Raw genomic sequence first — 16,395 nt, 5'->3', positions numbered from 1 at the left:
TGTATGTAAAGTAAATAAGGTTTTTAAAATGTTTAAGAAGCTTCATTTAAAATTAAATTAAAATGCAGAGCCCCCCAGACCGGTGGCCAGGACCCGGGCAGTCTGAGTGCCACTGAAAATCAGCTCGATTGCTGCCTTTGGCAAACGTGCCATAGGTTGCCTACCCCTGAACAGAGCACCAGGGAAGGGCCACCTGAAAGGAACTTTATATCCAAACTCCAGTTCTGATGGCTCTCAGGTCAAAAGTAGAGGAGCTACACGTGAGATGTGAATGCTGCCAGTCTTTGCCATGGTGGAGGCCTTCCAAGGAAAGGCACAGTTGGCTGGCTGTCATGGAAAACATGACTGGGGGTATGAAGGCTGTTGATAGCAGGTCCTAGACTAAGTTAGAGCAGTGGCTCTCAACTTTTCCAGACTACTGTACCCTTTTCAGGAATCTGATTTGTCTTGTGTACCCCCAAGTTTCACCTCACTTAAAAACTACTTGCTTACAAAATCAGACATAAAAATACACAAGTGTCGCAGCACGCTGTTACTGAAAAATGGCTTACGTTCTTATTTTTTACCATATAATTATAAAATAAATCAATTGGAATATAAATATTGTACTTAAATTTCAGTGTATAGTATATAGAGCACTATAAACAAGTCATTGTATGTATGAAATTTTAGTTTGTACTGACTTCACTAGTGCATTTTATGTAGCCTGTTGTAAAACTAGGCAAATATCTAGATGAGTTGATGTACCCCCTGGAAAACCTCGGCGTATCCCCAGAGGTACGTGTACCCCTGGTTGAGAACCACTGATTTAGAGGAAAGAAGTCATTGATAGCTGCTCCCCACACTCTGGAGACAGCAGGATCTTGCTATCTGATACAACCCTTAACCTCTCTTAGATGGCATTCCTGCAGTCATGTGAAAATTCAGAGGTCCTTGCTGAGATTTTACTGGGGAGAATTCCCGCAGAAGGCAATAGGAGTTTAGCCTGAGTAAGGACTGGGTGAAAACTGCATCAGGACTTCAGGACCTATCTAACTTCCCTGGGGCTTTTACACATTGCCCATCACTGCGGGATAATCTAAACACTGCACAAAGCCGGCTCAGTGTTTGGTGGGATTAATAGGAAAGCTTTTCTTCTGTCTCAGTGGCCATTCAAAGGGTTGAATAATTTTCCAATGTATCTACTCCACTTTTTTCTTTTCTTGGAGGTGCTATTTTCTTGTCAAGACAAGTTGTGAGAACACAAGAGAGAGTCAGATTGTACAAATAGTTTTCCTGAGAGTAGAACAAATGCTCAGTCCATTGTCATTGCACAATAGAGAGCCAAAGGCCGTTGCTTCCATAGGGCTTCCAACTATGCTTGGGATCCTTGCAACATGTAGAGATGGGCTTGAACTAGAAACCCGGCATCTAAACATACTGAACTTCAGGGTAGTTCACACCTAGATCTAAACTTTACGGATTATGCCCAAAGCTCAACATAGCCAAGGACCACATTCAGAAACAGTGCGATAAACTTGCCAGGGAGAATGGTCTATAGCAGCGTTTAAAAAAACCCCAAATCCCTGTTCTCTGTGGACAGTGAAATCATGCTATGAAATGATTGTGAAACATCATCCTGGCCCCATGCCTGACCATCATGTTAGTGCCTGGTGGTACCTAGTATAATTTCCTAGTGTGGACAGGCCTAGAGAGAGATCCTTCCTCCAACACCCCTTTGCTCTGTGTGCAGTTCCCCTGTCCCTCAGCCTTGTTTTGTATTTGTTCAAATTCCATTTTCTCTTGCACATACCCTTCTGCTGAGCCCTCCACGTCTCCCCTTTCTCTGCTTGACACAGGGTGGAATGTACATCTTCCAGCTGTTTGATTATTATGCTGCCAGCGGTACGTGCCTACTGTTCCTGGCCATTTTTGAAGTCATCTGTGTTGGCTGGGTATATGGTAAGTGGAACACAAGGACCCAGGCTGCTATGGGAGGGATGGGAATAGCCATGTCAGCCCCATGGAAAAGCAGGAATGCCTCGTGCTTCCCATTTAATCTGTTCACCCATGGGATTCCTCAGTCCCCATACACTTAGTGTAGGAATGATTCTTATCTCTGCTTTGAAAGGGATTTTCCCAGGAAGAGAAGTGAATTCAGTCTTCCTGCTCATTCAGGCATAGGTTCTGTCTCCCACGCACTGTGCTGTTCTGCCAGTGGACCTCTAGCCCTTTCTGGCTGACACAGACTATGCTCATTTAGAGCAGAAGAGGATTCTCCACGTAGGAGTGGCACTGGCTGCCGTTTTATGGCTGACCTGTCATGCAATCTCCCTCTGTCTTTCTGTTAATTTAATCCTGACAATTTATTTAACCTGAAATTCCATATACATACACACTGTGAATTAGCACGCATAAAACTCATTTGCATAGTGTCTGGCCACAGTTACAAATGAAATTAAAGGTCTGATCTAGCGCCCAGTGAAATCAATAGAAAACTCCCAATGACTTGAAGAGGAACAAGGTTGGACCCCAAAAGCTTGTGCCTGCTCCCTCTGTGTGTGCATGTGTCTGTGTGAGAGAGATTTATACAAATGCAAAAACCAGACCATGGATTCATTGCAGGACCACCCAAAATGCTGCCTTAGGGCATCACTTCACCTTGTATCTGCTCTGGTTATCTAAAACAGTCCTCATGGTTTCAATCTCAGCTCTGATGTAGCAAGAGGACTGTATGTGAGCTCTCTTCTGGAACAGTTAATCCCAGTGTGTACGTGTTGTTTGGAGAATGCTCCCTGCAGCATGTTATTGGGGCATCAGCCTTCAAATCCAGAGCTCTGAAAACTTATCAACTTATTCTACGCTCGGTTTTCAGAGCTGGGAAAAAATTACATTAGTGCTTCCCCTTTGGCAAATGCCATCAGTGGGTTTGACTCAGCCTGGTCTGTTTACAGGACTAAAGCTAAGGTGGGACTAAGACAACTCCCACCTGTTCATGCCCTCTGTATGTGTGTGTATATATATCTCCTCAATATATGGTTCACTCTATATGCATCCGAAGAAGTGGGTTGTAGCCCACGAAAGCTTATGCTCTAATAAATTTGTTAGTCTCTAAGGTGCCACAAGTACTCCTGTTATTTTTGAGGACTAAAGCTGTGGACCTGAAATCTCAAATCCTTGTAACAATGCCTTGCTGACAGGCAGGAGGAAGCTACTTAGTGGTGGATGGCATCATAATCCCTGGCAATAGGGAAGCTTGGAATGTGTGTTTGTGTTAGCGCCACTGCTGTAATACTTTGCAATGTAAGCCAGAGAATCGGTGCTGCTGACCCATAGCCAGGGGAAAACCCATTAACTGGCATTAGTCACTTTTTTTAAACCAACTCCCCCATTTTTTCCCCTACTGACTCCATTTGAACACTCTTAGAAATGAAGCCAGCAAGTGCAAATTAGAGTAAAGCCATTACAATCACAACATGTATTGTCCTGACCTGACCTATGAGGAAATGTTAAAAAAACAAAACAAAACAAAACAAAACTGGGCATGTTTAGTCTTAAGAAAAGAAGACGGGGCAGGGGTGGGGTGGGGCTGAGAACAGTCTTCAGATATATTAAGGGCTGTTCTAAAGAAGTTGGGGATCAATTGTTCTCCAGGTCCACTAAAGGTCGGACAAGATGTAATTGGCTTACTGTAAAATAAGGGAGATTTAGGTTAGATATGAGGAAAAACTTTCTAACTATAAATAGTAGTTAAGCACTGGAACAGGCTTCCAAGGGAGGTTGAGGAATCCCCATCACTGGAGGTTTTTAAGAACAGGTTAGACAAACACCTGTCAGGGATGGTCTAGGTTCATTTGGTCCTGCCTCTGAGCAGGGGCTGGACTCGATGCCCTCTTGAGGTCCCTTCCCGCCCCACATATCTATGATTCTGTGAATACGCAGCATGCTAACACTCAGCAAGATAGTGGCTCCCAACAGGGCTGGCTTTCTTCTTCGTTCCCAGCTGCTATGTCCCATTACAGACTGCTAAGAGTGCCCTGACTTCATTGCTAGTAAGTCTTTTCTACATGAGCAATCGGTGAGGTTGTCACCAGGGTGTTATATGATCACAGTTGGGAAGGGATGTGGCCTGTGCAATTGTGAACGGGGAGGCGTGATGCTCAGGAGGCTGTCTGTCTGTAAATGTGGTCCACGCCCTGGCAGTGTTTGAGAAGCCCTGCAATAGGGGGAATGAAATCTCATTGCCCTAGAATGAATGGAATCCTCCCCCCTAGAATTTAAACACAGCCTGGGTTTTCTTCCACAAGATCACCTGGGGCGCTTCACCTTTAGGATGCATCCCTCAAACAGACCTTCTCCTGGTGGAGATAGAGAGTCACACAGGGATTGGGCCCCAGGATCTGTTCCCTTTTTAGTAAGAGGGAGGGAGGAGAGTAGCTCCCTTTATGGGACTCTTTCACTAATTTCTGTAATGTGTGTCCAGCTACGACAGCTCTGGGCTCCTTCCTGCATATAAAGATTGACAAAGAACAAGGGATCCCCCTCACCACCCTCATGGAGCATTACTCCTCTGGCTAACTGCATGGGTTATCCCTTTCTCCGGAGCACTAGCACTGACCATCAGATACCGGACATAATGATCCACCTGGTCTGAGCAATTAAGTCAGATATGATTCTAAGAGGTGCTGAGTGCCTGCAGCTCTCACTAAAGTCAAGGAGGGATGTGGGTGCTCAGCACGGCTCAATATTAGACCCCAGGCCTGGAAATGTCTGATCTCTAAGCGGCAACACTCGAGTTATAACTTGAGTGAAACTTTGCAATGAAGATATGCCCATAATCAGTTCCTGCAGGAATTAAGCTCTTTTGGAGGGTGGGTGTGGAGGAGAAGAGGTTTCTAGCTCCTATGATTGTGGAGAGAACCTTCCAAAGGGAAGCTGAGGCAGCGCTGTCAGACTGAGTTTGGAGAGAGAGAAGCCATTGTTTCTCTATTGTGACTGCACCTGGGATACCTTACACTGCTCCTTTGGCAAGCAGTGTAGCCAGCCACTGGAGGATTCCACCTGCATAGGAGAACCTCAGGAGGGGATAGTGGCTGTAGTGACTTTATGCCAACCCCTCTCCCCGTAGTCTGTGCAGGAGATAAGGCCGGAGGAAGGGAGCATAGCCCCAGTGACCCCTGGCTGCCATAACACCCCCTTGGGACCATTAGCAGTTAGAGTCTAGTAGAGAATCCACCAGACTTGTCTAATTTATGCCAGGAACAGGCCCTGTGTTTGCACAGTCTAGGATTGAGGAGCTACAGGGGGCAGTTCTGTGCCCTAGCCCCAGCTGCACCAAGCCCATCGAGAGGCGTGAGAGTTCTTCCCGCCTCCCTGGGGTGCTCTGTTTCAGGAGCTCTGCTGTCATTGTGATTGTAAACTCTCAGGGCAGGGACTCGGTGTCTTCCTGTGTGTTTGTGCAACGCCCAGCAGAATGGGGCCCTGATCGTGATTGGGTGCTACAGCAGTGTAATTAACAGATAAGAATGAATTACACTTTTTTTTGGCCCTCCTCCCATCTTCAGCGTGGATTCCTGGACAACTAATCTTTGCCATTGCCTCTTCTCTTTCATAACATGATCCCTGACTGGTGCTCTTTCCTTCCCCTCTCATGCCTCCACTCACTCTTCTGCTTTCCTTTCCCTTCTGCAGCTTCAGCCTGCTCAACAGGTACTTGTGCTTTCCCTGCCATCCAATGGGTGGGTTGCTTAGAGGGCTCTGCTGCCTCTTTGCCAGACTGCCATATTTTAGCTTCTCTCTGGTTATGCTTTGCAAACTCATGTCTTCAATGTCTCCTCATCAGTCTCCCTCTATTTTGGGAAAGGTGAAGGCCTCTGGGGATTTTATCCTGGTCTAAATATTGCCACATAAGGTTTGCATTGGAGACTGCCAGTGTCTTTCCATTTGTTCACCTCTAATGAATTCTCTTTGCCCGTGCCTTGTGCTGGTTCCCAGTTCTCCCACCTCATGACACAGCTCACTCTTGCCCATGACTATAGCATTTTCATGGTCAGTAAACTGTCCCTTGGTTTCTTCCCACTCACACATGCACCACGCACCGTCTCTCTGCTTCATTCTTCATCACTTTCCTTAGAGCCCATGTTTTTGTTCCATGGAAGGTTAAGTGTCAACCTGATCTTTTCAAATAGAGAGGCCTCTTACTCTTCGTGATGTTGTTCAGGATGGACAAGAAGCTGCTGGGGAATCTGGAGTCTTCTCCTCAGCTCTGCCTTCTGCTTTGGAATAACAGGGACTGGTTATCTGAGGCAAGCATCCACTTTAGCAGCTTTCCCGTCCACTATGATCTATTCTTGTTCTACATTTGCATGTGACATTTCAGAGCTATGTCTCTGCCTACTGTGCAGATTGCTTATAATTTAATCTGCAGACTCCCAAGTCCCGGTAGCTCACACTTCTACTCCCCCGCTCCCCTCTAACCCATCCTGAACTGAAATGACTTTTTGAGCCACTTTTGAAATGAGCCAACACCATGGCTGATGAATTCCAGTGTAGACAAGTGCAAAGAAATGCATGTTGGGAGGAATAATTTAAAATACACACCTGCACTGATGGCTTCTGAATTTGTTTCATCCTCTCAGAAAAGAGATCCAGGCATCACTATGGTCATGCCAGTGAAGATGTCCGCTCAGTGTGTGGTGCTAGTTGAAGATGTGATTGAGGCTGCATTAAGAAAAGAGAGAATAAAACAGACAACACGGCTGTTCAGTGAATAGTTCAGAGAACAGAGAGTCTGAAGAACTTGGGCCAGATCCTCAACTGGAGCTATGCTAGTGTGCACCAGCTAAGGATTTGGGCCGTGTTTTCCATTCTGGGCTTTCCTATTGCTTAGCTGGGCAGATCTTGGACAAGTTATTTGGCTTCTCTGTGCCTCAGCTTGCTCCTCGGTAGAATAGGGACAATAATATCTACTTTTGTAAAGTGCTTTGAGATCCTCAAATGAAAGGTTCTATAGGACTGCAAATGATGATTATGCTACTCTATGAATGGGTTGTATAGTTGAATTCTGCTTTCGGCTTTGGTGAGTTCATCTCAAATTAGAGAAAGAAGGGCAATCAAACTGAGGCTAGGTCTACACTGGGGGGGGGGTGAAATCGATTTAAGATACACAAATTCAGCTATGCGAATAGCGTAGCTGAATTCGACGTATCCGAGCCGACTTACCCCGCTGTGAGTACGGCGGCAAATCGACTGCCGCGGCTCCCCCGTCGACGGCGCTTACTCCTACCCGGGCTGGTGGAGTACGCGCATCGACTGGGGGATCGATTGTCGCGTCCCAACGAGACGCGATAATTCGATCCCCGAGAGATCGATTTCTATCCGCCGATCCGGGCGGGTAGTGAAGACAAGCCCTGAGGATGGTAGTTATTGTATAAGCAATTGCACCTTTTTATCTTTTCTCATAATAAAGAACAAGGGGAGACAGAGAGCAACAAATTTAAAATGGATTGAAGGAAATCTTTTTTTCCCTAATGCACCATATAATTAACCTGAGGAACTCACCATTGCTGGATAGTCTTCAGAAAACCAAAATTTAATAACTTCAAAAATAGATTAGACACATTTGAACTTGAACAGCATCTGCGGTTCTTACAGGCTAGAGAAAACATTATAAGGGCTCTGCATCCTGATGCTTCAGGGCATAAACAGATCACCAGCTGGGTTCAGAAAGAAACTTCCCCTCTGGATATAGGTTTGCAAAAGTAGGGGAACTGTCAATGGGGTTTTTATGTCTTCTAAAACATCCAACACTGGTCACTTGCAGAGGAGATATTAGGGTTCATGGACTACTGCTTTGTTCCAGTCTGGCAACTCTTAGGATGCGCAGGATAAAAGCAGACACCTCTGTTCCTTCCAGCGAAGATCGCTCTAGGGAGATCTTTAGGGCATTCCCTCCCGTAATGCATATAATCCTTCTTCAGCCTGATTACTTTGTCATTTGCTTGTGAAAGATAGATCATGCAAACCTCGTGTTCAAGGGCACTCCGAATCCATTCATGTCAGGTCCCACCGTGTTCCACTACATCATCCACTCCTTGCAATGGGTGCGCTGGAACTACAGAAAAAGGTGTTTATCTGGAATACATTTGGAAAAGGAAACATTAACGATACTACTACTAAATATAATTAGTAGAATATGGATTCCTGTGCAGAGATGTCTTCTGTGTTCTCCTTGCTATCGTTTGATATATTTGCTTTTGAAAAAGAGCTCTTTCTCCAGTCATCCACGATTTCCCTTCCACTTGATCCTGTAGAGAAATCCAGGATGAAAGTTTTTCTTCACACAATGCACAGCATGTGGAACTCTTTGCCAGAAGATGTTGTGAGGGCTAAGACTATAACAGGGTTCAAAAAAGAACTAGATCAATTCATGGAGGATAGGTCCATCAATGACTATTAGCCAGGATGTGCAGGGATTGTGTCCCTAGCCTCTGTTTGCCAGAAGCTGGGAATGGGTGACGGGATGGATCCAGTTGATGATTACCTGTTCTGTTCGTTCCCTCTGGGTCACATGGCATTGGTCACTGTCAGAAGACAGGATACTGGACTAGATGGACCTTTGGTCTGACCCAGTATGGCTGTTCTTATGTTATGTTCATGATACTCTATTGACTTCAGCAGATTTACACCAGGGATGAATTTGCCCAGGCTGTATTTAACATCACAATGTGTTCCTGTGGAAAGATTGTGCAATGTCACACAGACTATTCCATGGTCCTGTTTGAACCTGGAAAGTGATATCAGTAAAGCTGGTCCAAAAAACGCTTTTTCCCCCGTATGGAAAATTTCAACTTTTCAGGAGAAAAAAGAAACCCACCACACTGAATATTTGTGGCCAAATTCAGAAATGCTGCCTCCGTGACTCATGGGAGTTTTCTGGTGCCTCATGTCCAAATTCCTCTAGGGGTGGACAGTGGGCTCCCTGGCCAGACTATCTATCCCTTGATATGCCCCAATCTCCTGTTTTTACTGAGCCACTGCAGTGTATCATGGGAATCACATGGATGTGGTGCATCATGGAAGATGTAATACAGCTGGGGAACCCAGCCACAGAGAATGATGGCATGAGCCATCCACTTCAACTCCCATTAAGCACCATGTCAACATTTGCAAATAGATTTCTTTTTTTTATTTCAGCAAAAAGTTTTCAGATTTTAAACAAAAAAGGTCAAAATTTTCTATGGAAAGTTGACACTTCATGGAAAATTTTGCTTTGTCAAAAACCCAATTTGCCTTAAAAACATTTTGAGGGAAAATATTGGACCAGCCCTAGAAACCAGCTAGGACAATTAAGCTGAAAGCCCCAGATGTATCCATCTGGTTACTAGGGAAGAATATTCTTCAGCGAGCCCCATCACCCACAGCCACACAGTTAATCTAACAGAATTGTCTCTTGTTGACCTACGGGGCACATTACAAAGCCTGTGTATACCCACAGGTTTATTCTGCGGGGGCAGGGGTTCAGCTAGGTTAGGGAGTTCTTTTAGGCCCAAATTGTTAAGAGGGGGTGCCTAAAGTGAGACACCTAGCCATTGGGGTCATTTCAGAAAAATTCAGGTGGGCAAAATTTGCTTTCCTGATGACCACATCCCAAGGGGGGGTGGGGGTGGGAGAAGGGGAGGGCAAAAAGTGGAAGACATAATGGAGCATGGGTGAGGGTGAAAACCAATGTCTAGCAAGGGACAACTGCCCCTCTTGCCCCATAGGTGCAGGGGCGTTATTTGCTATCTCCATATTTAGGCATCTAAATAAGTGGCCTGAATTCCAGAAATAAACCCCTGCTGTATGGAATTAGAGCTTCCATTTTAGTAAAGCATAACTAAACCTGGACTTGGCATGAGTAATTTCTGAAGAACAAAATTTCTCACCCCCTTTACCTCTCTCTTTCTCTGTCCTTTCCTCTGGTGGTCAAGGTGCAGACCGTTTCTATGACAACATCGAGGCCATGATTGGTTATCGGCCATGGCCGCTGATTAAGATGTGCTGGCAGGTTGTCACCCCTGGTGTTTGCCTGGTAGGTACAAACTATGGTGAGGCAAGTTTGTACAGGGATCCTAGAATCTGAGTGAAGAAGAGAATTTGAGGGTGCACTATTGTTTCATAGAATTGCCGTGGAGGAACAGTAGCTTCTCCGTAGTTGAAGCTGGAATCAATTTCCATTGTAAAGCCTTGTCTTAGGTCTGGAAATTTCATTTAGCCTGAAAATTGGCGTATTTATTCTGCAGGCAAAGGAGAATGTATCTGCAAAGCCTGAGGGGAACTGATGAAATCATTTTTGAATTTCAGCTCATTAAAGAATTACCTTGTTCTGAAATGTTCTCTTCTGTCTACATTTCTATGACTCCCGGTAGTTCAAAAACATCTTGCTCCTGCACCTTGCTTTCCACCAACTATGTTTGAAGAAAGCAGTTTATAATTAAGGGAAGATATTAACTATTTTTGTCTCGTGCCCAGTTCTGTTTCCATTGATTTCAGCAGATGGTATGGGCCTAATCCTGCTCCCATGAACGTCATGACATTTGTTTGCCATTGACCTCAATGGGATCAGGATCAGGCACTATGGCCAAAATCTTCAACAGCTTGGATAGGCACAAATAGCTTTTGGAGCTGCCACCTGAGGGCTCCAATGGGAGTTGAAAACAATCAGGGAGTTTTCAGAGCTGCTGCTTGGTCATGCATGAGTTGCTGAGAGCTCAGTGGTTTGAGTGCTCTATAGGACTGGGTGCTGGCTGAGAGATCATCTTTCAACGAGTATTTTCAGAGAGGGCCTTGGGTGCCCCAGGGCTGTTCTCAGAGCTCAAAAGTCAGTCTTGTCAGAGGCATGACTAAGCCAAGAGTCACCAGAGAAGGTACCCAAACTGCAGCCCCTGATTGCCTGCTCCAGAGTTTCTGCACCCTGACTACAGAGAGCTTACAAATAAGGACCTTCCTCCTACACATACATTGGAGAGAGAGGGAATTTCCTGGAGGTTTAGAGGATCCATGTTGGAGAGGGCAAGGCGAGGTAAGGATTTGGATAGGGGCTGGAAAGGTGGCTGACAGGAGGTAGAAGAGCACAAAGACTCACATCCCAAAGGTTCAGGAGAGGGGAGGGGTTGGTGAATGGAAAACAGCACAGGGGGGAGGGAAAATTCCAAAAACCAAAAAAATGTTTCAAAACTCAGTTAAGGCTGGTAAGTAACAGCAGTGTACATACCCATGACATTATTTCCAACTCCCAAACACTTACGAACAAAGATATAACTAGGTAAGGAGACCACAAATCTTCTACTGCTTATACATCCCTTGTCAGGAACCATCTCTCACCACCTGTTTCTGACTCACCATGTACCCACCTGCTATTCTGATTTTATGTTCTTAATTCCTCAGGCGACTTTCCTATTTTCAGTGATCAAGTACACCCCCCTCAAATACAACAACTGGTACGTGTACCCTCCGTGGGGCTACGCTCTGGGCTGGTTGATGGCTCTCTCTTCCATGATCTGCATTCCACTCTACGTCATTTTCATCCTGCTGAAAACCAGGGGATCACTAAAGAAGGTAAAAGAAGGTCCAGAACTTCTAGGTCCCAGATTCAAATCCAGCTCAGGTCATCAGTGACTGAAGACTGTGTGAGTGCTTCCCATTGGCTTGTGTGAAACGAATAGATCTCCATCCAGTACAATAGAACCTCAGAGTTATGAACCCTTGGGAATGGAGGTTGTTCGTAACTCTGAACAAAACATTATGGTTGTTCTTTCAAAAGATTAGAATTGAACATTGACTTAATTCCTTGACTTTAGCAAAGCTTTTGATACAGTCTCCCACTGTATTCTTCCCAGCAAGTTAAAGAAGTATGGGCTGGATGAATGGACTATAAGGTGGATAGAAAGCTGGCTAGATCATCGGGCTTAACAGGTAGTGATCAACGGCTCCATGTTTAGTTGGCAGCCGGTTTCGAGCGGAGTGCCCCAAGGGTCGGTCCTGGGGCTGGTTTTGTTCAATATCTTCATTAATGATCTGGAGGATGGCGTGGACTGCACTCTCAGCAAGTTTGCAGATGACACTAAACTGGGAGGAGTAGTAGATATGCTGGAGGGTAGGGATAGGATACAGAGGGACCTAGACAAATGAGAGGATTGGGCCAAAAGAAACCTGATGAGGTTCAACAAGGACAAGTGCAGAGTTCTGCACTAAGGACGGAAGAATCCCATTCACTGTTACAGACTAGGGACCGAATGGCTAGGAAGCAGTTTTGCAGAGAAGGACCTAGGGGTTACAGTGGACGAGAAGCTGGATATGAGTCAACAGTGTGCCCTTGTTGCCAAGAAGGCTAATGGCATTTTGGGCTGTATAAGTAGGGGCATTGCCAGCAGATCGAGGGACGTGATCATTCCCCTCTATTCGACATTGGTGAGGCTTCATCTGGAGTACTGTGTCCAGTTTTGGGCCCCACACGACAAGAAGGATGTGGAAAAATTGGAAAGAGTCCAGCGGAGGGCAACAAAAATGATTAGGGGGCTGGAGCACATGACTTATGAGGAGAGGCTGAGGGAACTGGGATTGTTTAGTCTGCAGAAGAGAAGAATGAGGGGGGATTTGATAGCTGCTTTCAACTACCTGAAAGGGGGTTCCAAAGAGGATGGATCTAGACTGTTCTCAGTGGTACCCGATGACAGAGCAAGGAGTAATGGTCTCAAGTTGCAGTGGGGGAGGTTTAGGTTGAATATTAGGAAACACTTTTTTTACTAGGAGGGTGGTGAAGCATTGGAATGGGTTACCTAGGGAGGTGGTGGAATCTCGTTCCTTAGAGGTTTTTAAGGTCAGGCTTGACAAAGCCCTGGCTGGGATGATTTAGTTGGGAACTGGTCCTGCTTTGAGCAGGGGGTTGGAGTAGATGACCTCCTGAGGTCCCTTTCAACCCTGATATTCTATGATTCTATGATTAATACAGCTTTGAAACTTTACTATGCAGAAGAAGAGTGCTGCTTTCCCTTTATTTTTTTAGTAGTTTAAATTTAGTACAGAACTGCACTGTATTTGGGTTTTGTTTTTTTTGTCTCTGCTGCTGCCTGGTTGCATACTTCCATTTCCAAATGAGGTGTGTGGTTGACCGGTCAGTTCATAACTCCGATGTCCGTAATGCTGAGGTTCTACTGTACTAGTACGAAACCATCTCAGCAACTGGCCCTAATTGAACCTCTTGTTAAGAGGCTTAGAAGAGAGGCCACAGATGAATAGAGGTGTGGGAAATAAAGTACCCTCCTGCTCCCAGAGGTAGTCACTGTGGATCACATTTGAGACACATGAGTGGGACAGTGGGGATGAAGATAGTCCTTATGCTGCCCATGCTGTCCTTGATCTGTGGCACTGTCAGTACAGCAGTTTTCACGATCGTGAATGTCATTCAGACAATTCAGTGCGTAACATTTCTTTAAAGGGATAGACCTGGTTCACTGAGGCCTGGCACCGTGTTCGTTGGTTACATCTGTGTAAAGTTGGCATAAGTTAGAATGGGAGTAATTTGCACTAGTGTAAAATGACACGAGATGCAGGGAAATGGAGAATCTGGCCCGAACTGTTTGGAAGTGCTTCAAAAAGAATATAGTGAATCAATGTGGTGACCAAGTAGAAATGTCTCCTATCTACCTCTCCTCTATAGGCATGTGACCATATCTGTCAGTTCTTTCCAATGCATCCCTTTTCCTGTCAGCCCTTTGATTCTCTAGCTGAGAGTTGTAATGTGATGAGAATGGAAGGAGCTGTGTAAGAGAAGGCTCTCTTGCCAATATCATTTGAGACCATGAAAGGATAGGCAAGAGGCCAGTGTAGATGAATGGAGGGATTTGGAAGGAGTGCAAAGAGAAACCAGAATTGTGCATTTGGCTGGAACAAGTCCATGGAGAGTTTTAAAAAGAAAGAGGAACGTTTTGGACTGGATGCTGGAGAAAATGGGGAAGCAGCAGGGTCATTTGAAGCTGAGGCTGAAGTTGATGTGGTGAGCCTTTGTGGGACAAAGGTACTTTCATTTGGTAGCTGCCAATTTATAGCAGCCCAAATCCTGGAGCCCTTACTAAGGCAAAACTCCCAGTGACTTCATTGGAAAATTTGCCTGTATGAGGAGTTATGGGTCCATGGGCGATACACAAAACAGTGGTCAGGATCGCCTCCTATGATAAAACTCAGAGGATGGGGCTCAGAGGAGGACATCTCAGTGAGGATCTCCTTGGCTAAGTCCTCCCCGATCATTTGGTCTGGATGGCCTGGCGTTTGTCTGCTGCAGAATGACCTGCAGCGGCCGTTGCTACACTGGGAAGGTTCCCGTGAATTTGCTCAGCTCCCAGGGGACCAATAAGCACCTCGGCCTTCCTGGAGCAGGCCAGATCCACAGTTCTATGTGCAACCAATATGCATGACTATGATGATGCAAGGGAACCATAATGCTGACTTACCCGGCTAGTGGAGGATTCCCCCAGTGTGGCACAGAGCTGTCATAGCAGCATCTATCTCTACCCCTCCCACTCCCTGGTGCAAAGAGTGTCAATGGAAAAGGGAGTTTTACTGAGGCAACTCTATACTATGTCAATCCCTGGCTTCCAGAAAGGCCCCCTGAGGACACAGGCTTCTGGGCTTAATTTCCACTGGAGATCACCTGCCCCCAGGATCAGGGGGAGTGAAGGTGGCATAGAGCACCCTCCTGAGTTGTGCCAAGTGCAAGTCCTGGATCAGACACTGGCTCTTTACCTCTGATCTCCCCCTTACTCCTTACCAGTGTCTCCCCTGGCCAGGGCTGCCCCAGATAACTCTTCACAAGGTGTAGTACCTAACCCTGCCCTGGCCCAGGCAATCTCTCCAGGGTCAGTATGGGCAGGATATATAACTTGCTCCAAGTCTATACATAGCTGCCTTTTCCCTGCCCAATCCCATCTTCTTCCATCACAGGGAACCTGAACCTGTGGAGAGCCTTATGCAAGGTTCTAAGATGTCTGTGTGTGGGGGGGGGGAGAAATGGGGCTATGGAGGCGGCCACCCCCTATTCCAAGGTCCACACACACTGTTACTTCCTTGTGTAGACCTGGGGAAGCAAAATCTCTCATAGAATCATAGACTTTAAGGTCAGAAGGGACCATTATGATCATCTAGTCTGACCTCCTGCACAACGCAGGCTACAGAATCTCACCCACCCACTCCTGTATCAAACCTGTGTCTGAGCCATTGAAGTCCTCAAATCATGGTTTAAAGACTTCAAGGTGCAGAGCATCTTCCAGCAAGTGACCCGTGCCCCACGCTGCAGAGGAAGGCGAAAAACCCCCAGGGCCTCTGCCAATCTGCCCTGGAGGAAAATTCCTTCCTGACCCCAAATATGGTGATCAGCTAAACCCTGAGCATGTGGGCAAGACTCACCAGCCAGACACCCAGGAAAGAATTCTCTGTAGTAACTCAGATCCCACCCCATCTAACATCCCATCACAAGCCATTGGGCATATTTACCGCTAATAGTCCAAGACCAATCTCATTATACCATCCCCTCCATAAGCTTATCAAGCTCAGTCTTGAAGCCAGATGTCTTTTTGCTCCCCCCCACCCCCCACCCGGAAGTCTGTTCCAGAACTTCACTCCTCTGGTGGTTAGAAACCTTCGTCTAATTTCAAGTCTAAACTTCCTGATGGCCAGTTTATATCTATTTGTTCTTGTGTCTACATTGGTACTGAGCTTAAATAATTCCTCTCCCTCCCTGGTATTTATTCCTCTGATATATTTGTAGAGAGCAATCATATCTCCCCTCAGCCTTCTTTTGGTTAGGCTAAACAAGCCAAGCTCTTTGAGTCTCCTTTCATAAGATAGGCTACTAGGAGGATCCGAGGAATGGAAAACCTTTCTCTGTACCTGTTCCAGTTTGAATTCATCCTTCTTAAACATGGGAGACCAGAACTGCACACAGTATTCTAGATGAGGTCTCACCAGTGCCTTGTATAACGGTACTAACACCTCCTTATTTCTACTGGAAATACCTCGCCTGATGCATCCCAAGACCACATTAGCTTTTTTCACGGCCATATCACATTGGCGGCTCATAGTCATCCTGTGATCAACCAATACTCCGAGGTCCTACTCCTCCTCTGTTACTTCCAACTGATGCCTCCCCAGCTTATAACAAAAATTCTGGTTGTTAATCCCTAAATGCATGACCTTGCACTTTTCACTATTAAAATCCATCCTATTACTATTACTCCAGTTTACGAGGTCATCCAGATCTTCCTGTAGGATATCCCGGTCCTTCTCTGTATTGGCAATACCTCCCAGCTTTGTGTCATCCGCAAACTTTATTAGCACATTCCCACTTTTTGTGCCAAGGTCAGTAATAAAAAGATTGGTCCC

At 45.8% G+C, this 16,395-nt stretch overlaps 1 protein-coding gene across 1 annotated transcript in view; it reads left to right on the top strand.

Moving 5' to 3' along the window:
• Positions 1-16,395, top strand: part of LOC135882997 (sodium- and chloride-dependent betaine transporter-like) — a 45,190-nt gene that overhangs the window by 19,398 nt on the left and 9,397 nt on the right. Inside the window, exons 11-13 of the mRNA XM_065410024.1 lie at positions 1,839-1,941; positions 9,951-10,051; positions 11,407-11,577. Of these exons, the coding sequence (XP_065266096.1) occupies positions 1,839-1,941; positions 9,951-10,051; positions 11,407-11,577 (375 nt within the window). The remainder of the gene's footprint in view (positions 1-1,838; positions 1,942-9,950; positions 10,052-11,406; positions 11,578-16,395) is intronic.

This window comes from Emys orbicularis, chromosome 1 (assembly GCF_028017835.1).
Source record: "Emys orbicularis isolate rEmyOrb1 chromosome 1, rEmyOrb1.hap1, whole genome shotgun sequence".
Taxonomy (NCBI): domain Eukaryota; kingdom Metazoa; phylum Chordata; order Testudines; family Emydidae; genus Emys; species Emys orbicularis.
The sequence above is the reverse complement of the archived record's forward strand: the minus strand, read 5'-3'. Positions and strand labels throughout refer to the sequence as shown.